This window comes from Arvicola amphibius, chromosome 8, assembly GCF_903992535.2.
Source record: "Arvicola amphibius chromosome 8, mArvAmp1.2, whole genome shotgun sequence".
In the NCBI taxonomy this organism is placed as follows: domain Eukaryota; kingdom Metazoa; phylum Chordata; class Mammalia; order Rodentia; family Cricetidae; genus Arvicola; species Arvicola amphibius.
Genome location: NC_052054.1, coordinates 86,818,973 through 86,837,578, shown reverse-complemented (window position 1 = coordinate 86,837,578; position 18,606 = coordinate 86,818,973). Strand labels below are relative to the sequence as shown.

Below are 18,606 nucleotides of genomic sequence, written 5' to 3'. Positions count from 1 at the left end.
TTGGTTTAAACTGTATTATATCCCCCCAAACAAGAAACAGAATCCTACTGCTCTGCACGCCCCTCATCTTACATGTGTGAAGGCAGAGGTCAAAGGGGAAAGTGACTGACCAGGCCACACAATAATGGTAACAAGGTCTCAGCAATCTCTCTAATCTACCTTCTAGGCCAGTACTGTGCCCACCAAGAGGCCTCACTCTCTTGGAGCTCTGAGTTCCATGATGTCAATGCACCAAGATGTTGGGCAAAGGGAAGAAGTACCTGCCCTTCCTATTTATGTCCTGGCTGCACTGTCCACACCTACTCTAGTCTCTCAATGGTTTGGTCTTCTTGAGTTTTAGGTGGCTAAAGAAACACCCAGGCTGAAAGGAGGGGGACCAAGAAGATACTGGAATAGAACGGGATGGAATGAGGATGAGGAGTAGCAGAATTAGGGGTATGATGCTGTCCTCCCCTTTTCTTTTGTCTTTCCCCTTTTCTCTTCATTTGAGCTCTAGCGTCCCTCTAATGAGTTACTTGGATGCAGGGGACCACAAAAGGCTGACCTCTAACTCCAGTGCTCTGCCTCCCCTTTCTACTTTTTCTACTTTCCAGGGCTTGGCCAGGTACCCCCTTCAAACCATTGCTGACTTTCCCAAGAAAGTCAAGTAATAGCTTCAAACACAACAGACACTGCCATGTGTTTGAAAGGATGAAGAGGAGTTGAACTTCCTTCTGGCTCACAAAGCCCTTCCAGGCACTATTCTCAGTTACTGCTCCTCTGGTGTCTTCAGTGGTCAGCAGGGCAGGAGCCACCATCCCCACTTTGCAGATGACAGGCTGAGTAGCCTGCAGCAGCCAGTTCACTGCACTGCCATGCCCCCCTTTGGGACAGAGACCCCCTTATCTCTGCATCTATGAGGGCCTCTAACTTTAATCATCCTTCTGAAGATCAAGCCCTCCTCCAACATTCCTAGCTACCAAAGATAGCTTCTTCTGTGTCTTCCTCTAACATGGCACCCATAACAGGGGATTTTAACTTTGGCTGCATGGGTTAGTTTCCCTGTAGGACTCTCAGGCCTCAGTGCCTATATTCAAACTGTGTTCACAGGGTACACAGCTGTCTCTGCATGTCTGGTGAGTGAACCAGCTCCAGGCCTAATGAATACAGGGCCGTGGACACACAGAAGCAATACCCTCCGTTGCTCTGGCTAGAGGGGGTACTCAGTTAGGCTTGCACTCCAGAACAGAGAAAGGAAGTGCTGTGCTACTGAGCCCAGAGACTGCATCAGGGAACTTCGAGAAGTTCAAGTTTCAGGTGAGGCCTTTGGTTACTAGGTCTTGGACACCATTCTCCCATCTAACACCTTTACAGTTATCTGAATGTTAGACCAAAACTTTCCTTTCAGGTCGGGTGTCTCTCCCTTGACCCTGCCCAGTGCGTGTCTGGAGGCATTGGGAAAATAAGAATCACATCTTCAGCCCTGCTATTGCATTAGTTCCTATCCCTGGGCTTACTGAAGAGCTTCTGTCTAGGCTATGAGGTCATTTGTACAGAATCAATTATAAAAAGTTTCTAAAAAGAATCAACATTACAGTAAGGTGATGGCGGTACACACCTTTATTCCTAGCACTCAGGTGGCAGGGGCAGGTGGGTCTCTGTGAGTACAAGGCCAGTCTGGTCTACAGAGCGAGTTCCAGGACAGCCCAGGCTGTTTTTACGCAGTGAAACACTCTGGGGAGGTAGGGGAAGGATTGACATTACAGCTATGGGTGATAGACAGGAGTCAGATGAAGGAGGTGCTCTCTATCGAGCACTGTGCAGCGTCAGGAAGTAGACTGGGCTGTGTGCATCTGCATTGGCTTTCTGTGCCACTCAGAGGCAGGTTGGTGGGCCTAAAGAATGGGACATGGGTCAGGGGCCCACGTTGTGTTTCCTTGTGTAGTCCATTCACGCTCCCAGTATCTCCTGGCAGTAGCATCTTTTTCTCTGCTTTCTCACTTTCCCCTGGGAGCCATGTGACTCCATTTTGGCAATCTCTGGGCACAGATGCCACATTGAGAAAGATGGGCAGATTCCTGTACTATAAAAACAGGATACAGGAATACAAAGCAGGCCTTAGCCTGCGAAGGTGACTGGGAGCCCGCCCATCACCACCAACCGCAAGGCGTGGTGCTTCCCAACACAAAAGTGTTTTTGTGCTGCTCTCCTAGGGGATGTCAAGCCTCTCCTATCCCAATAATCCAGGTCTCAAGGAATAATAATTCCTCAAGGCTCTGTGGCTATCTGACACAATGAAGGGCCTTCTTCCTTTTGTTTCCATCTGCCATGGAGAGACAGTCATCTCCTGATTTACAACCCAGCTGTTCCTCCAAGCCTGGCTTCCTTGCTCCTTGGTCCTGCCTCTTACCATCACAACGGTACCCCACAAATGGCAGCCTGGATAGCAAAGAACAACCAGGCACAAACAGCTACAGCTCGGGTAAGGCTTTCCCAAGGAATGACTTTGGCACAGCCAGCCCTACAATGAACCTGCTAGAATTGGGGATTCAGTTTTCTAGAGGAGCATGGAAAACTGTGGCAAAGCTGTTCTTGCTCATTAGGGAGGTCAGTTTATGGAAGATAGCCCTAGACAGGCAGAGATGATTGCATGGTGCCCACCCTTCACAAACAGCAGAGAGAACGTACACAACTCCCTGAACCATTTGCAAATGCTCCATACTTTCTGTACGGAAGCTCCAACAACTTCCCCCACCTTCCTTTCACCACCATTAGGTCCACTGGTGAATAGGAGGGAGACGGCACTCATGAGATAAGTCGCACATTGAGGTTCCTAGCTTGTTGGATGATCTAGACACTTGATGCCATTCCCACATAAACTTTAGATGACATCCCCTCGTGTTTCCTAGATACTGGGCTCTACGCTCTGTAAACATCCCATAAAGACTGATCTTCACTGTTGACTTTAGAGCATTTGGATGTTCCTGGAAGACTCGTGAGTCTAACTTCCGGGTGTGTCAGTGAGGGCGCTCCAAAAATGAGTAATTAGGGGAAGAAGACCCACCATGATTGTGGGTGACACGATACATGGGCTAAAGGACTCAATGGGACAAACAGAGAGGGCAGCTGAGTCCAAGAATGTCCCCCTTTTTCCCTGTTTCTCCACTGTATTAGTAACCTTTCTAGTGGTGCAATGAAACACCATAATCAAGGGAATTTATAGAAGAGTTTATTTGGGCTTATGGTCCTAGAGGATTAGAGTCCATGATGGTGGGGTGGAGGCAGCAAGGCAGCAGGAACTAGATGCTGAGAGCATAAGTAGGGAACAGACAGCGCACTGAGAATGGAGCATGGCTTTGAAACCTCAAAGTCCACTCCCAGTCACACACTTCCTCCAGCATGGCCACACCTCCTAAACCTACCCAAAACAGCGCTACCAACTGGAGGCCAAGTATGTAAATATTTGTGTCTCTGGGAGTTATTCTCATTCAAACCACCACATGAACCAAGGCCTCTGAAATTGAGCCAAAAATAAATCCTTCCTTGTTCTGTCAGGTGTTTCATTCGTCTAATTTTGAAAATTGACAGATGACCTCCTGTGATGCAGCCAGCTGTCCTCCAGCCTGGGAGCTGGTTCCACACAGAGGAGAGTACTCGCTTGTGGCTAATGACGAAGCCAAGATTCCAAGGCACAAAGGTGGACAGCATCGGGAGGAAATGCGGTGCTTATGAAAAGAAGGTTGTATACTGTGATTCTGGGTGGTTGGAGCTCCAAGGCCCTCAAACCTGGGTTTGCCTGCAGTTGAGCTAGCTGAACCGTGGGAATGATTAAAGTGTCAGGGGACCAATGAAGTGGTCGTGCGTGATGGTGGCTGTCTCTCCCACCTATGCTATCCTGGCATTTACTGGGTTTGTGCTTTTTAAGTCTACAAGGATGGGAAGCACCGGAGGCATGCCAGGGAACTGACTGACCCAGGTCCTCCCCCTGCCCTTATTCACTAACAGCATGGGGTGGACAGTTTGGTGTTGGTAAGACTTGTCCTGCTGACAATTAGCCTTCAAAGACTCCTGGGTGGTTGGAACACTGGGGCAGTCCTCTAACAGGAAGACCACTTCTGAGATGGATGGAGAAGGACCCCTGAGTTTGGAGTGGAAAAGAGCTTCTGAAATGTCCACTTTGGCTTCTGTTGTGGTTTCATGCAAATAGTTCTCAACTTGGTTGTCAACTGGTGACACTGTCCTGAAGTTAAAGGAATGGAACCTTTGGGATGGGAGGCATGGCTGGGGGAGGTGGGTCAAAGAAAGCAAGCCTCGGAGGCTTACAGCCCTTCTTCCAACCTGAGCTCTCTCCTTCCTGTGTGAGAATCCACCGGATCACAAAACACAGCGTTCAGTTGCCACAGTTTCCCTGCCCATGATTGGCTGTACCCTCTGAAACCCTGGACATAAATACAAATGATGCTTCTATCAGGTAGCTTGTCACAGTGCTGAGAAAAGTCACTAACATAGCTTCTTGTTTTGAACAGAGACCTGGCACCAAGGAAAGTCTACTAACGGAACAGCAACAGCAGCCCCTTTTAGCCAGTGTAAAGTACCTCCGATGTTTCATCCTAGATGGTGGTAAAGACAGAACAGAAAATCTAATCGTTTCAGACTACTCATCTGAGCATGTTTTGGGGGTAGCCTGTGTCTCAAGGGTTGTTGCATGAAGGACATAGGCAAGCTCCAGTCTTCTACTTCAACAGTTACTGAGGACTTGCCCATTGCCAACTGCTTCCCTCAGTCAGTGCTCCACATCAGCCTAACCCTAGCCTTGGAGGAGCCCGAGAGAGTGATCTTCTCTGGTATTTACATGAGCCTCTTCCTTTAAACTACCAAATCCACCAGACTCATTTCCCAGGAAGCACTACTCTGAGGAAGATCCTCCCTAAGGAATGAATAGGGATAGGGAGGAAGTACAAGACTGGCTCACTCTCAACTTCCTTGCAGCTTTTGTGTAAGACTTTTTGCTTCTCGAGATGAGTTTATAAGAGATACCTGGAAAGCTTCATCAAGCACAGGGGAATAAAACAGATAATACGCTTTCCCCCGTGCTGCAAAAATGTCTTAAAACCTTGCTAGCATCTCCATAAAGCTCTGAGGTTTAGACCACAGGCAAGCCCTCACCACTGTCCACATGGAGCAGGACTAATCAATATCATATTACAGAAGCACTTGACCCCGCTTATCCCTGAGGATGCTTGGGGAATCCTTAACATTCAGAGCTTTAAAAATGTGCTCCTGGTGTATTTAATGAGAAGCTCCTTAGTGGTTTGGCTCCTGGTGACATTTAGAAAGTCTGGCACTTGGCTCTCCTCTTGGGGGCTGCCATTACGGTGGATGAAAGGGTCTGGGTTTCGGGAACAAACTGGAGAAGGGACTGTGTTCTTGGGAATAAAGGGAAGCAGCCAGAGTTAGGGAGAACTGCTGTTGATGGTAGGGGTGACAGTGGCAGGCATATGTGCTCCGTAAAAGCAGGTGTAACTAGGAATGATTGTTACACTGCAGGAGCAGCTAGTATTTATTGGGGATCTCTAATGCAAGGAGAAAGACTAGGCTGTGAGCTGCCTGGCCACTCATGGGTAGATCTAAAGAGCAAACCCATTCCATTTCATGTAGCCTTCGTAGCACATCGCAGAGAGGGAGATATAGGAGAATCTAGAACCTCTCTGGGCATCAGCTACGCTAAGAGGCCATCATCCCTAACTGACTCTTCCAAGCCTGGAAACAGTCTGCCTGCAGGAAGCCTCTCATGATTACATCAATAGTTCATAGCTGCCATTTCTGGTCCTCACTCATGGGAATCATGAGGCTGGTCTGGACAGAATCCCAGTGGTTGGCTGAGAGGGAGAGCCTTCTATCACTGCTAAGACACGATTTTGCCACTATTCAGGAAGACGCAGCTGTCTCTTACAGCTGTGAGCCTCCAATACTCCTTTCCCAAAGTCCTTTCATTTTTTGTTTTCCCTCGGGATGCTCACTGAGTCCTTCCTCTTCTGAGGACATCCTTTACTAGACATTTTTTCTCCTTCCTAAAATGAGGTCCTTAATGTCGCATCAGAACTTGAGGGAAGAACAGATTTACAGTGGTCTACAAGTCCTTCTGGGCCCAGGGTCCCTAGCCTTGCTGTTTTGACTGGAGATTCTGCAGCATTTTGACTCTCCAGCACCATCCTGGTGCCACTGTGCCAGCTTTGTCGTCTACCCAGGGCACAGGTTAAGGCAGAGTGAGTGTCTTTACTTCAGTCACAGTCCCATTTGGTCATGGTTTATGGTTGCCATGGCAACACCCAAGGATGTTTCCTCCTCCCCCCCTCATAACTCCCAGCAGAAACAGCGTCTCCACCACAGAACACCACAGTCACACCCATGACCTTTGCTGTCTTCTCACTGTTAACTCAACTACTGAAAAAAAAGAGAGAGAAATACTGGAAGCCTCTAGTTCTCTGCGTCCAGACACACCCATCCTGGGGTTGTGGTGCTTCTCCTTATTCCTGGAGCCCTGAGGTTAGTTAGAGGTTCGCTCACCACAATCAGACCCCAAGTTCCCTACAGAAGGAAACCTCTTGCCAACATGGAAGCCTTTCTGCTGTCAACTATATTGTTTTTTGAGGCTGGGCTGGATTCCTTGGTGCCCTTCCTCCATTAGAAGTGTTTGGAAGATACTCTGTCTCCCCGCAGTGGCAACCGGCAGCTAAGTATTCATGACAGTGGGATCAGCATTCACATGAGTAGCCAGGCTGGCTCACACGGTGAGGAACGGACACAGCCTTCTCTGCCTGATCTGCTTTGCTAACTCAACCCATGATTACTTTTAAGTATATGTACTAAAACATCCTTGACGAATGAGACATGAAACGAATGAGTTTTTTAAACAACCTTTTAGTGTAAATACACTCATGGCCACGCTGGGCACAGGTGAGTAGAGAAAAGGTTTCCTTTCCTGGCTGATGAGTAGCAAAGGGGCAATGTGGCAATGCTTTGAGCAGGCTGCCCTGTATCTTCTTCCTGGCAGTGCTGAAATAGCTCACTTCACAAATACAAGCATGGAAGATCTTTTAGGATCAATTGTGCATGACACCTTGTGGAGGGGGGGCTGGGGCCACTCTTCAAGTTGTTGATCTGAAAGGGTTAGGGTGCACTACACCAAGGCTGGGATGACACTTCCAGTCCTCTGGGTCCTCCATTTGACCTTCTTCACTGTGCTCTAGGATCTGGGGCCTACCTCTCTAGACAGCGTCCCCCAGATGCCCTTGTGTTTGGCTAATAGGGTTTGGCTAATAGGAGGCCAAATCAGAAACATGCAAGAGGGGAATCATGTCCTTGTTGGGTCATGGAAAGTTAACTGAGACCCTCCATTGAGACCTTGAGACTACAGAATTGATCATGGAACATTGTCCCCCAGCTGCTCTGACTTCTACCAGTCTCATCCCAGCTCCCCCTCCCCACCAGCTGCCCCCAGTCTGTATTGCATGGACACTAACAGCTCCTATTGCTGCCAGTTCTGGGGACTTACAACCTTCCTCTGCTGGCTGGCCTAAGCCTGCTTCTGTCTTCATAACTACCCTGTGCCAATGCCCCTCAGTGACTCTGCATGACTGTGCCATCTGCTCTGCCAGCATCCTGACTGAGAAGCACTATAAACATGTCTGCCTGTTAACCAAGAGCAATGGGCCTCTCTGGCTTAGGTCTGCGCACTGGAAAGTAGCTGGGAAGACAGGCTCAGAACATGCTGTGGTCTCCTGCTGTTGGAAGTTCCGAGATATCCCTGAACCTGCTGCCTCCATGGGGACCCAGAGCTGGCCATGAGCCCAGGAAAGTCTTGCAGCAAGGTTAATACCCACCATGCAAACATTCTAAATGTTTCAACCTCACCTACTGGGAGTGGTTCCCTCCTTGGAATCAAAGCTGTTAGGTGTGTTTGCATATTAGAGGTCACATGTACCGCTTCTCCAGACACAGAGTGGGATACTTGGGTACCTACAACTAAGTGACTCCCCTAAGAGAGGGCACAGGGATGGGGGAAGTGCACAGGCTTACTGACTTCATCTGACCATGTTTCATCTTCAATAGGGAGCTGGAGAGAAACCAGGGCTTGGTCTGAGATATGCCGCTTCTTGCCCTGTGTAGAAGCTGGCAAAGGTTACTACTGGGTGATAGAAATAACAAGAGTCTGACAGTGCAACAGTACTGCACTATCTGGCCTACAGGGAGCCCAGCTGCCTGTGCTTTCTGAATGGTACTGAAAATGGCTGTCCCCACAAGAAAGACAAACAGAAATCCCAACCTGGTTGCTACGTCCAACTCCAGTGGATGAGCTCATCCAACACAGACTGGCCATGCTCGGTTCTCAAGGCCAGTGTAGTAGCTCTCAAGGGCCAGGTACAAACAAAAGAAAAGGGGGTTTCAAACAGGAACGAGCTCACAACCTTGGTCTCATTACAATTGTATGGGTGTGGCCAAGATCACTCTCATGAATCTCTAGTACATGGTACTTCCTGGGTCAAAGCCTCTAATCAACCCTGTTGGTGCCACTTATCCCTTAAGGTCCCTCTACAGCTTGGTCTCCAGCTGTCAGCTTGCTCATTTTCTCCTCTTCTCCTCTCCATCCAGAGCAGTTAAGGCCACAGTAATGATGGCGAACAACATGTACACACGGAAGTTCCCAGAGTCAGACTGAAACACTGTCCATTTTACAGAGATGCTAAACCGCTTCCCAAGAGACACAACACATGAAGCTTAGACAGCATAAATGTAACTCTTATCTGGACTTTCATGTTATCTGTTTGTCACTGCTCTGGGGAACATTCCAGAGGTTTTCTCCAGTCTACCACATGCACTTATTTCCTACTTTCCGAGGGTAAAGGGCAGAAGGGTCTTTTAATCAGCAGCAATTAAGCCAATCATAGCATGAGTCAATGAACACTTTCTTAAGATACCCAGTGAATGCTACATAGAGACTTTCAGTTCTTTCAAAAATTGTGCGCTCTTACACTGCAGAGAGATGAAGCTGGAAAGTAGTTGTCAAGACAACCAGTACATTTCCTCCAAAGACTTGTTATCTATGTGGTCAGTGAATGGGGTGGGGGAAGATGTGATGTCTACCACCTCTAGGCCTGGTCCTTAGAAACCCAACTTGCCATTCCTGAGTGATTTTTCTCAAAAAAAAAAAGGAGCACTACAGAATGGTTTGAGAGACACCTTCCTCAGTTTCTTGCAAATACTGCACACACAGAGTCATTCTAAATACACGGGAAATAAGCGAATTCACTATGCACCATGAATATCTTACAGCCTTAGGGTTCCATTCTCTCCTAGAACTGGGTCGAAGGGACATTTCCATCTATATTCCCTTACATGCTTATATGCTGCTATATGTTGCTTCCCAGAGAGATTTTGGAGCTACTTGCTGGAGCTAATACAGTCTGTCAGCCAGGGCTTCTGAATGACTGAACAGAACATGCTGTTCCCACCCCAGAACAAGATATGATGCAACAAAGACCATGAATTTGGATTGTGTTTGAGCTACTGACATTTTGGTATATTTGTCATAGCACTTTAAATTAATACAGATGGTACAGCATCCCAAGTTAAACAGGAGAGCTGGGAGTTCTTTGAAGATGACCCATCTTTCCCAGGGCTTGGAGGGGGTTCTTATAGATCCCTGGAGCTAAAAGTGACAAAATTCTTCACAAATAATGGGGACACGGTTATGTCTCCCAGAGGAGAGACACGGTAGAGTCACACAGGGAAGATGAGACACAGAACAGAATAAGCTACTGTTGGTGTGTGTGTGTGTGTGTGTGTGTGGTGTATGTTTGTGTCACAGAACAGAATTCCTTGGGGGGGAGATCCAGAACAGTCATAGTAAGGCTCTCAGGAGGGACACACACACACACACACACACACACACACACACACACACACAGCAGTTTCCCAAGGAAGGGGGAGACACAGTACAGTCTCCCACAGGAACAATAACTAAGGAAAAACAAGGCTGAACTGATGCTCAGAACAGACCAGCCGCTTCCAAATGTTCAAGGGCTTAAGGATCAGCAAGAGGTTGGGATAAAACGTGATGTGAGGCCTGTCGCCTCAGATTCAGTGATGACAGTCCAGGAGCCTACTTTCTTAGAATAGCCAACCTGGGGCACGACAGTGTGTCCCAACCCATCCGAGCTCTGTGACTCCCCTAGACTTTCATGCTTTAATACCAGTAGAGATTCCCTTCATGGGAAATAAATATGCACTGCAAAGACTGAGACGAGGGGTTCAGGCTCGGGGTGAATTATTTAAAATCAGACACTAGGAGTAAGCATTGGAGCACCAGCTGAGTTTGGTTGGAGAGGGAGGCATCTTGGGAGAAGAGGTACTTGGCACAGTAGTTACAGCTTTTCTGGGCATCCTAAACCCTCACTACCGCTATCCAACATCCCCCAGGGGCCCAATACCAGGGCAGCAGTTCCTTTTTCTGATTTCTATTTTGACAGTGCCTAACTTCAGCTCCTTACCTCCCCAGACTTTAGCTCCCTAAGAAAGTGGGTAACAGCCTCTGTATGCTTTTATGACGGGTACAGTGCTCCATCTTCAGCTCTCTTCCCCCTAGAACCAAGGAGAACTGGGAGTCTTGTGTACATACAGAATTTACAGCCGGATATAAGGCCACACCTAGAAACCACTGAGCAAAGGCTACACAGCCGAACTTCCTGGACCTTAAAGGACAGTTCAATGCCACCAATCAGCAAAGACAGACAGCTGCCTGCTTCTACCATTTTCTTCCTCTCTCAAAAGGAGCCAGTACCCTACCTGGGAAATATCTTTCAAAATATGAGGGTCTGGGTATACAGCTCCCAACGCTGCCCAAGACAGGATGCCTTTACAATCCAGCCTCAGAGCCAGACAGGACAGCCTGCACAGTCATGAATATGCTTGGTAGGATGCTCCAACAGGCTAAGAATCAAGACTGGGAAAATGCCCAGAGAACACAAGAAAGGCGCCCGCTGGCGCCCCCCGCCCCTCCCCCACAACTGCCTCTGCAATAAGACTATCCGACTATGTCATGGGCGGTCCCCTCCCTCTCCCCGCCTCTCCCGAGGGTACACGAGAACCCTCTGGGGCCCACTCTTACCGGAACCGTGCCTCTGGCGCAGAAGGAAAGCCTGGCCTGATGGTGGTGAAGCTGATGAAGCAGCAGCAGCTGCTGCAGCAGTGGTGGTGACTGTGTGGGTCGCGGAGGCGGCGGCAGCAGCCGCCGCTGCCTCCGGAACTTCTGGTCTAGAGGGAGGGCTCCCAGGAGGTGGGTTCTTGTCGCTGTACCCGGGTTCAGAGGTGGTGCTGACGGCGGCGGCGCCTGCATTGCTGGAGCTGACAGCGCTGGGGGCTCCGTGTCGCCGCGGGCCACTGCTCTGGATGTGGGACACTGCCTCAGCAGCCTGCATGTTGGGCGGTGCGAACCGCGACAGCACGCGCAGCAACGCCTGGGCCTTGTGTTCCTGAGTGTCGTCGTCGCTGTAGTCCGACACACGGCACTCGTAAACTCCTTCGTCCTGCAGTCGTACAGCAGACAACCGAAGGCGGTGCGAGATGTCATTGCCCTGGACACGCACGGTCTGTAAGACAGCCCGGTTAGAGGCCTGACCAGTGAGCTCCACATCTGCTTTGGTGACTGGTGATCTTGGTTCCCCTATCACTGTGCCAATAGGATCCCAATTGCCACAACGTCCCAATATTTCATAACACCTCAATACATCTCAACTGGTGGCAACAGGCCCTCAGTTCTGCCTAGACACCATATTGCGTGTGCACTGTGTTGGTCTCCATTTCCCAGCTGTCTCACCTCATATTTACTCTTTCTTATGGTTTCCCATATTTACCCTTCTGAACGTATAACTCTCCATAACTTGCAAGAAATTTCAGACTGGGGCTGTCTGTGGCGAACCATCCACATCCTTCCTGTGCCGTAATGCCCAGCCTAACTGCTCTGGGACATCCTACATATACCGGAAATCACGCTCAATTTTACTTAGAATCCAGAGAGCCTGGGGTGTGTCCATCTTGCCTGTAGCATGCACAACTACACATCCCCTGCCCTGTAATTTACAGTTAGCCCTTGCCTTGCTTAAGACTGACCACTTGTTAAGATCCCTGAAAAAGTCCTCTTGGCTTGGTGGAAATCTTAAGATTCACCAAACACAGGCACAACCCCTCACCTCTCAACTGGGTCTGCAAAGAGGCTTGTTTTCAGGCCCTGCTACTTCCAATCTCCAGTGCCACAAACCCTACACATCCTCTCTGCATAAGAAACAGCCCCCAGGAGCCCACAACTATGCTGTCCGCAGAAGAGGAGATGGTTGAGCAAAGGGTGCTTCTAGAGGGCCTGGTGCATGTGCAGGGTGAGGCAGAAGGGGATGGGAAGTTGAAACCGCAAGCAGTCTGAGCAAGGAGCCACACTCGAGGTCTTGGAAGAAATGACAGCCAAGAAGTCAAGAGCAGGTGCATGCCAGGAGCCTACTCAAAGGGTGAGTTTACTATTGCGGGGTTTGGGGACTCAGATTTGGACCCTTGATTTACACAAAAGACAACCTAATTCCTCTACTAGCGACAGATGGCGCCCAGATACGCCAAGTAGCCCACAGTGCTTCCCTGTGGTAGCAAAGCTCGCTTTGCTTGGCCGCAAAGGTTTTCTAAAGGGGAGGGAGCTGCCGAGCGCAAAGCGGCCAGAAGGGGTCTCCCGCGGCCCATGCTGGGCTCCACACTTACGCTGATTTTAGTTGCATCCTTATTTGTTACCTAAAATGCAGAGAAGGGGGAGAAAGTGAGGAAGGAGAAGGGGGAGAGAAGAGAAAGAGGGAGAGGGAGAGAGAGGGGGAGGGAGGGAGAGAGAGATTGATTAAGCAGGTGGCATTTGTGCACGGGGAAACTCTGTCTTTGACAATGAGACTTTCTGCAGGTGGGCTGGGAGCTTACTGCGTGGGGTGTGGCATGGTGGAGGGCACCAGATACACATTAGGATCCCCGCAGTGTACCAGAGAGAAGCAGGTTTGGGGCTAACACCTTGTTTGGCTAAGCAGTGGCTGCCCTGACACACACCTGTCTGCGGTCCAGGGTGGGTGGGTACTGGACGGCCAGGCACGTGCAAAGGAGGGAGTCTTACTTCCTACTCATCTCCTCTAAACCCTCCACTTAATTTGGAACTGTGACAAACTGGATGGAGGGTCCAGCGTCACTGAGGCCTTATCAGCCTGGTATGTGTGAAAACGTGCCAGAGGAAGATGAGAACAGGAACTCTGAGTGTGATCCCGGGACACTGTGGGTGTGAGTGAGTACCTGAGTGCGAGTGTGGGTTATGGGGCAGACTGCAAGATTTTCCAGCCACTGAGGGTGGGGCAGCTCCTCAGATACCCGTTCTCAGATACCATGTTCTCTCTACCATGTAAATGCAACCCGGAGAGCTGAAGCCCCTGGCCTTGAGCCCTAACGCCTTGGGGTGGCAGAGGAAAGACTGATAGAACCAAGTGATCTTTCTTCAGTCAGCACCCATCAGACTACAGTCCCAGAGCTAGCGAGCCTGAGCCGCCAAACTGGATCAGATGTGGGTTTTCAAGGGCTGGGCTTGAAGGGAGTTCCCTGAGGTTACAGAGAAAGAAGCAATGTTAAGAACAGACAGCCTCTGGGGACAGCCGCCGACTTTGAGGATGCTTTGGAGATGCAGAGGATGGGAGGTGGCTGCGCGACAGGGCGGCGCCCTGTGAGGGTAACCCTCATTTCCCCTGGAGGGAGCAGGGTAAGCACGGGTGCCTCTTGGGCAACGGGTTACCTTGCTCCGAGCTCCTGGCACGCTGAGTGCCAGCTCGTGTAACAGCTCCCGGGGAGGCTCTTTAAGGTACCACCACTGAATCTCCAGCGAGTATGAGGTGGCTCCGCTGGCCCGGAACGCGCAGGGCATTTCGATATCGTCTCCCTCCCGCACGGTTACATCTTTGGGGACTTCGGTGAATGTTGCTGGGGGCGGGAGAGAGAGGCGTGACCAGCTGAAAGGCGGGGGCTTGGGACAACCCGAGGCTGAGGCGGTAGATCTCCTGCTCTCCGGCCTGGGGCTGCCCCCACTCCTGTCCCCAGCTACTATGAGGCCCAGCGCGGGAGGCGCCAGCAAAGTTCAGGGAGCAGCTGCAAGGTGGAAGCAGAGCCCCGCTACTTGCTGCAGGCTGCTTCGCTCCGGGTCGTGCAAGGTGCAGGGCAGATAGGGCCGCAGCACTGGAGCCCGGGCTGCGGCGCGCCAACTTTCGCTCGCTGCAGGCCTCCTCTGCTTAGTGGGGGGCCCACCGAAAGACTCCCTAAGCGGACGCCACAGCCGCGGCGACCCTCATCTGCTCTCATGCCCCTACCCACTCCCAGCCTGGATTGCACACCGGGGATCGCTGGAGACCGTGAAGCCTGCCGCTTCCTTTTCTCCTCCGCTGTGCCCAAGCCGGCAGGCAGACTTTCGTAGCCTCAGCAAAGATTCCCCTGAACCCATCGCGGTCGCGAAGTTCCCGCGCTCACCGTCGGCGACGAAGAGCAGCAGGCCGTGAAGCAGCAGAGGCGGCAGGTATCCGAGGGCGCCGAGTCGGTTCCGCTGTTCCATTTCCCGCAGGGTTGCGGCGGCGACGGGGGCCCGGCGCGGAAAGGCGGCGGCAGCAGCAGCTTGGGCTCGGCTCCGGCTCGAGCTCGGGCTAGGACTCCTCGGAGCCTGCCATGGCCCCGCACGGCGCCCCCTCCCCTGGCCGCCGCCTGCCGCCAATCAACCCGGCTTTCTAGCCGGCTGGCAAGGCGCGGGTCTGGCGGGGGGCACTGCGCGGGGGAGTGCAGGAGACGAAGTCCGGTCAGGAGGGTCCTTTAGTCGGTACCTCCTTCGGTCCGGTGGTTCACAAAAAATGGGGATCCGCAGTTCAGTCTCTGCCCGGCGGGCCGGGCAGTGGCCGGGCTGCGCCAGGACCCATCCTTGGAGAACGGGATGAGTGCCTGAAAGCCACCAGCTTCTGCCTCCCGGTCTCCTGGCTGGCCTCCCGACTGCCACCTCCTCCGGCTCCCGCCGAGCTCCCCTGTCGCCGCCCCCGCCGGTTTCTCAGCGGCTCTCCGCAAGGCGAGTGTGCGCTCAACCGCGGCGCGCAGACCTGGCGTCCGACCCAGTGCAGCGCGGAGAGAGCAGGTCCGGTGTGACCGACCCGCAGCCAGAGAGAGGCGGGGAGAGGGGGAGGGGGGAAAAGGGAGGGGGCGGTCAGTAGCTGGGCGGCGAGCAGCCTCCTTGGCGGCATCACCCCCGCCCTCCCCTCCGAGTCCGCCCCGCCCCCACTCATTGGCCCCCATCCCTACTCAGGGTCACTAGGAGCGACCACCGTTTTTCTGGCTGCGGCGCAGCCCCACCCGTCTCTATTTGCTTAGGGGGTCCTCCCACCCAAACTCCTGGCTTCTTCCCCGTGTGTCCATCCTTGGAGAGAGCTGCTCCACCCTGCTTTCCGTGTGCCCCCCCCCCAGCCTCTCCGCAGCCCCAAGGGCCTCAACTCCTTACCCAGGTTTGGGCCGTGAGCCACACCACTCTTTGGCCCAGACCCGGGCCATGGTGGGTGGATGGGCGCCAGAGGACTGCGAGAAGGGAGGAGCACTATGTCGGGCCAGAAGCAAGGCCAGGTGACAGTGAAGACCAGCAGTCCGCAGTGTGAGAGACAGAAGTGAGCGCCCAGCGCCCAGCGCCCGGCTTGCAGGTGCCTGTGGCGCGGAGCGCACCAGAGAGCCAGCAAGCAGCGGCCGTGAGTGACGGCAGAGGCGGTGCGGGTGGGGTGGAATGGGGAGCGCGCCGGGCACGACTCAAGGCTCCGGAGGGTTCTGGGTGGGGGCGGTCTTTTTGCCCGGAGAGAGCCGGGCCCTGTGTCCTCGCAAGCTCTTCCCAGACATTGCCCCATCTGTAGCCATTGCAAATCCCCCACCCCAGGCAGAAGGAGGCAGAGGTGGTATACACAGTTGGGTTCACAGCCCATCCCCCCACGTTTGCAGCCTGTGTGTCCCAGAACATTCCCTGGCCATCTCTGTAGCCGCCTAGAGAGTTCAGTCTCCCTTCCTAAGGGGCGTGTGGGTGGATGAGTGGTTCAGTCCAGGCACAATGGCTTAGGTGGGAGCTCTCCTTGGGCCTCTTCTCTTTCTTTTCCTCAGAATTTGGGATTCCCCAGCCAATGGTCTGGTCTGGTCTCTTAGCTTTACCTGAAGTTATGCTGGCACATCCCAGTGAACTTCCCCTGCAGGCTGGGGCCAGTCTCCTCATGTCTCTGCCAGTGGGCTAACCTTTAGTGAAAAGGTGAACCCAGAAGGGATATAATTTCTCAATGGCCATCTTCGTCTAAGACAAGAGGGTCACGATCCCAGAGAAGAGGCTGCTAGCCCTTTCTAAAGTTTGTCCTCACTAATGAAGATCATGGGTACTGCATCCCTCTGCCCCTCCTCTTCCTCTGATGACCAATGAGCCATTTCCACCCTCTGGTCTCTCACCGATGCTCTTGCAAACAGAAGAGCTTGTAGACCTTTCCTCCCCATTGCCTACTCCCTCTGCACCATTGCCCCCCCCCCCCCCCCATCATACCTCCAGTCCTCAGAAACCAGGCTAGGTCTGTGAATGCAAGACCTTGCAGGCCCCTTGCTGTCCTCAGCTTTTGAAGGGAGGGGGCAGACTTGTATCATGCTACACAGATGCAGGACCGGACCGTAGCAGAGTTCTATAGGAGCAGTTGGGGAATTTATTTTAAGCAGGGATCTGATGGCATGAGCTAGCTCTCTATGCCTTGGCTTGTTTGGTGAGTAGTAAGCTTCTTTCCCAGTACCAGGGCCAGTCCAGGAATGGGGCCTGTTACCAGGCTTCCTGCAGGGAATTCCTGCAGCAAGGAGTGACCTTGGTCACTCTGAAGTTTTGTGGATTCTTTCCACCTATTCCCCCTGGTGGAAATTTTTTTTTTGCCTATGACATAAGTTGGTGTTACTATAATAGTAGAATAATAGTAATAGCTGCTTGCCATTCTGAGCTTTTGTCGCACAACAGACACGGGCTGCATTTTCTACGCATCAGGTCTCAGGATGACAACTGAGAGGTCCTTCTCAAACATAAATCAGATCATTCTTCCCTTCCTCAGAAGTCTGCAGCATCTCCCAGTCCACCCAGCACAAATACCAGTGGCCTCCCAAGATCAAACGATTGCCTTCTCAACCTCTACCTTCCCCTCCCTCTGCCTTCTCCTCCTTTCTGTCCTTCCCCTGACTCACTCTTCCCTGGACAAGGTCCTTTCTCCTGCAATGCAACATACTCGGCCCATCCCAGGGCCTTTGCATCAACTGTCCCAGGTCCAGCTGGAATGCAAAGGAAATGAAAATGAAACATATGCCCTGGCAATGCTGAAGCAAGCGTGGGCAGCCCCTATATGGCGATTCTGATGAACTTGTCCATACTGGGTTTCATGGTCTAAATTGATGAGGACGGTTGACCAGGTCTCTTCCTCAAGAGGGCACCAGATCTCATTACAGGTGGTTGTGAGCCACCATGTGGTTGCTGGGAATTTGAATGCAGGACTTTTGGAAGAGCAGGCAGTGCTCTTAACTGCCGAGCCATCTCTCCAGCCTCTCCCAAATACTCATGCTCTGATTTTTGTCCAGAAGTCACTTTCTTCGCAAGGCCCATCCACCTCTAGCTCATGTTTACCTCTGCAGTCTGGGGCTGCTTCCCCAGCCCTCCTTCTTTGTCCTTTCATTCTTTCCTTTTAAATAACCACTCTTCACCATAGGATTCAATGTCTTTACTTAAAGTCTGTAAAGCTTTTGCCTGCTTTGGTCACTAGGGCATCTCTGGCTTTTAGCACAGGGGTCTAGCACAGAGTCTGAGTTAGACAACGTGGTTTCAGTCCACGTTATAGACGAGGTGGCTGAGACTCAGAGACCTTGCAGAACTTCCCTAAGGTCGCACAGCCAGTCGGTGGCCAAGTGAGCCTTTAGCACAGGTCTGTCTTACTTTAGGTCCTTTATTTAAACAACAACTAAAGAAAAACTTACACAACTCTCTTCCAAGCCAAGAAAACCTGGAGCTTTTGAGAAGGGCAGAGCCAGGTATTTAGCTCTATGTTGATAGAGCCCGTGTAGATCGGCGGGGAGACCAGGACCTTCCTCATTGCCTTTAGCACCCAGCTGTGCTAGGGCAAAGTGATGACCTAGGAACACATTTGGAAGCACTAGGGAGGGCTCTTAGCCGCCTTTGCTAGGATTTCCTGGTGGTCGGCAGGACTCTGGGACTCTTTCTTACTTTGTTCTGGCCTGGGTACTTCCTCTGAAAAGGGAGTCAGATACCTCCTGGTGGGCCAGAGGCCTAAAGCAGGCACCTGTGGTAGTGTGTGTGTGTGTGTGTGTGTGTGTGTGTGTGTGTGCGCGCGCGCGCACGCGCGCATCTTCTTTAAGGGGTTGATTCTCTCTAGGGGCACAGCCACTAAGATATCCCTACCCACTGCAAACATCCCTCTAGCACCTGCAGAGATGCCTTGCTGGCATGCATCCTGTTTGTGTGAAGGAAGCAGTTTCCTGTGA

At 51.8% G+C, this 18,606-nt stretch overlaps 1 protein-coding gene across 1 annotated transcript in view; it reads right to left on the bottom strand.

Annotated features, from left to right (window-relative positions):
* Vstm2b (V-set and transmembrane domain containing 2B) overlaps window positions 1–14,641 on the bottom strand; it is a 30,560-nt gene extending 15,919 nt beyond the window's left edge. Inside the window, exons 1-4 of the mRNA XM_038340519.1 lie at window positions 14,560–14,641; window positions 13,835–14,019; window positions 12,778–12,807; window positions 11,147–11,627 (exon numbers count right to left, since the gene is read on the bottom strand). Coding sequence (XP_038196447.1) covers window positions 11,147–11,627; window positions 12,778–12,807; window positions 13,835–14,019; window positions 14,560–14,641 — 778 coding nt within the window. The remainder of the gene's footprint in view (window positions 1–11,146; window positions 11,628–12,777; window positions 12,808–13,834; window positions 14,020–14,559) is intronic.
* Window positions 14,642–18,606: the final 3,965 nt, after the last annotated feature.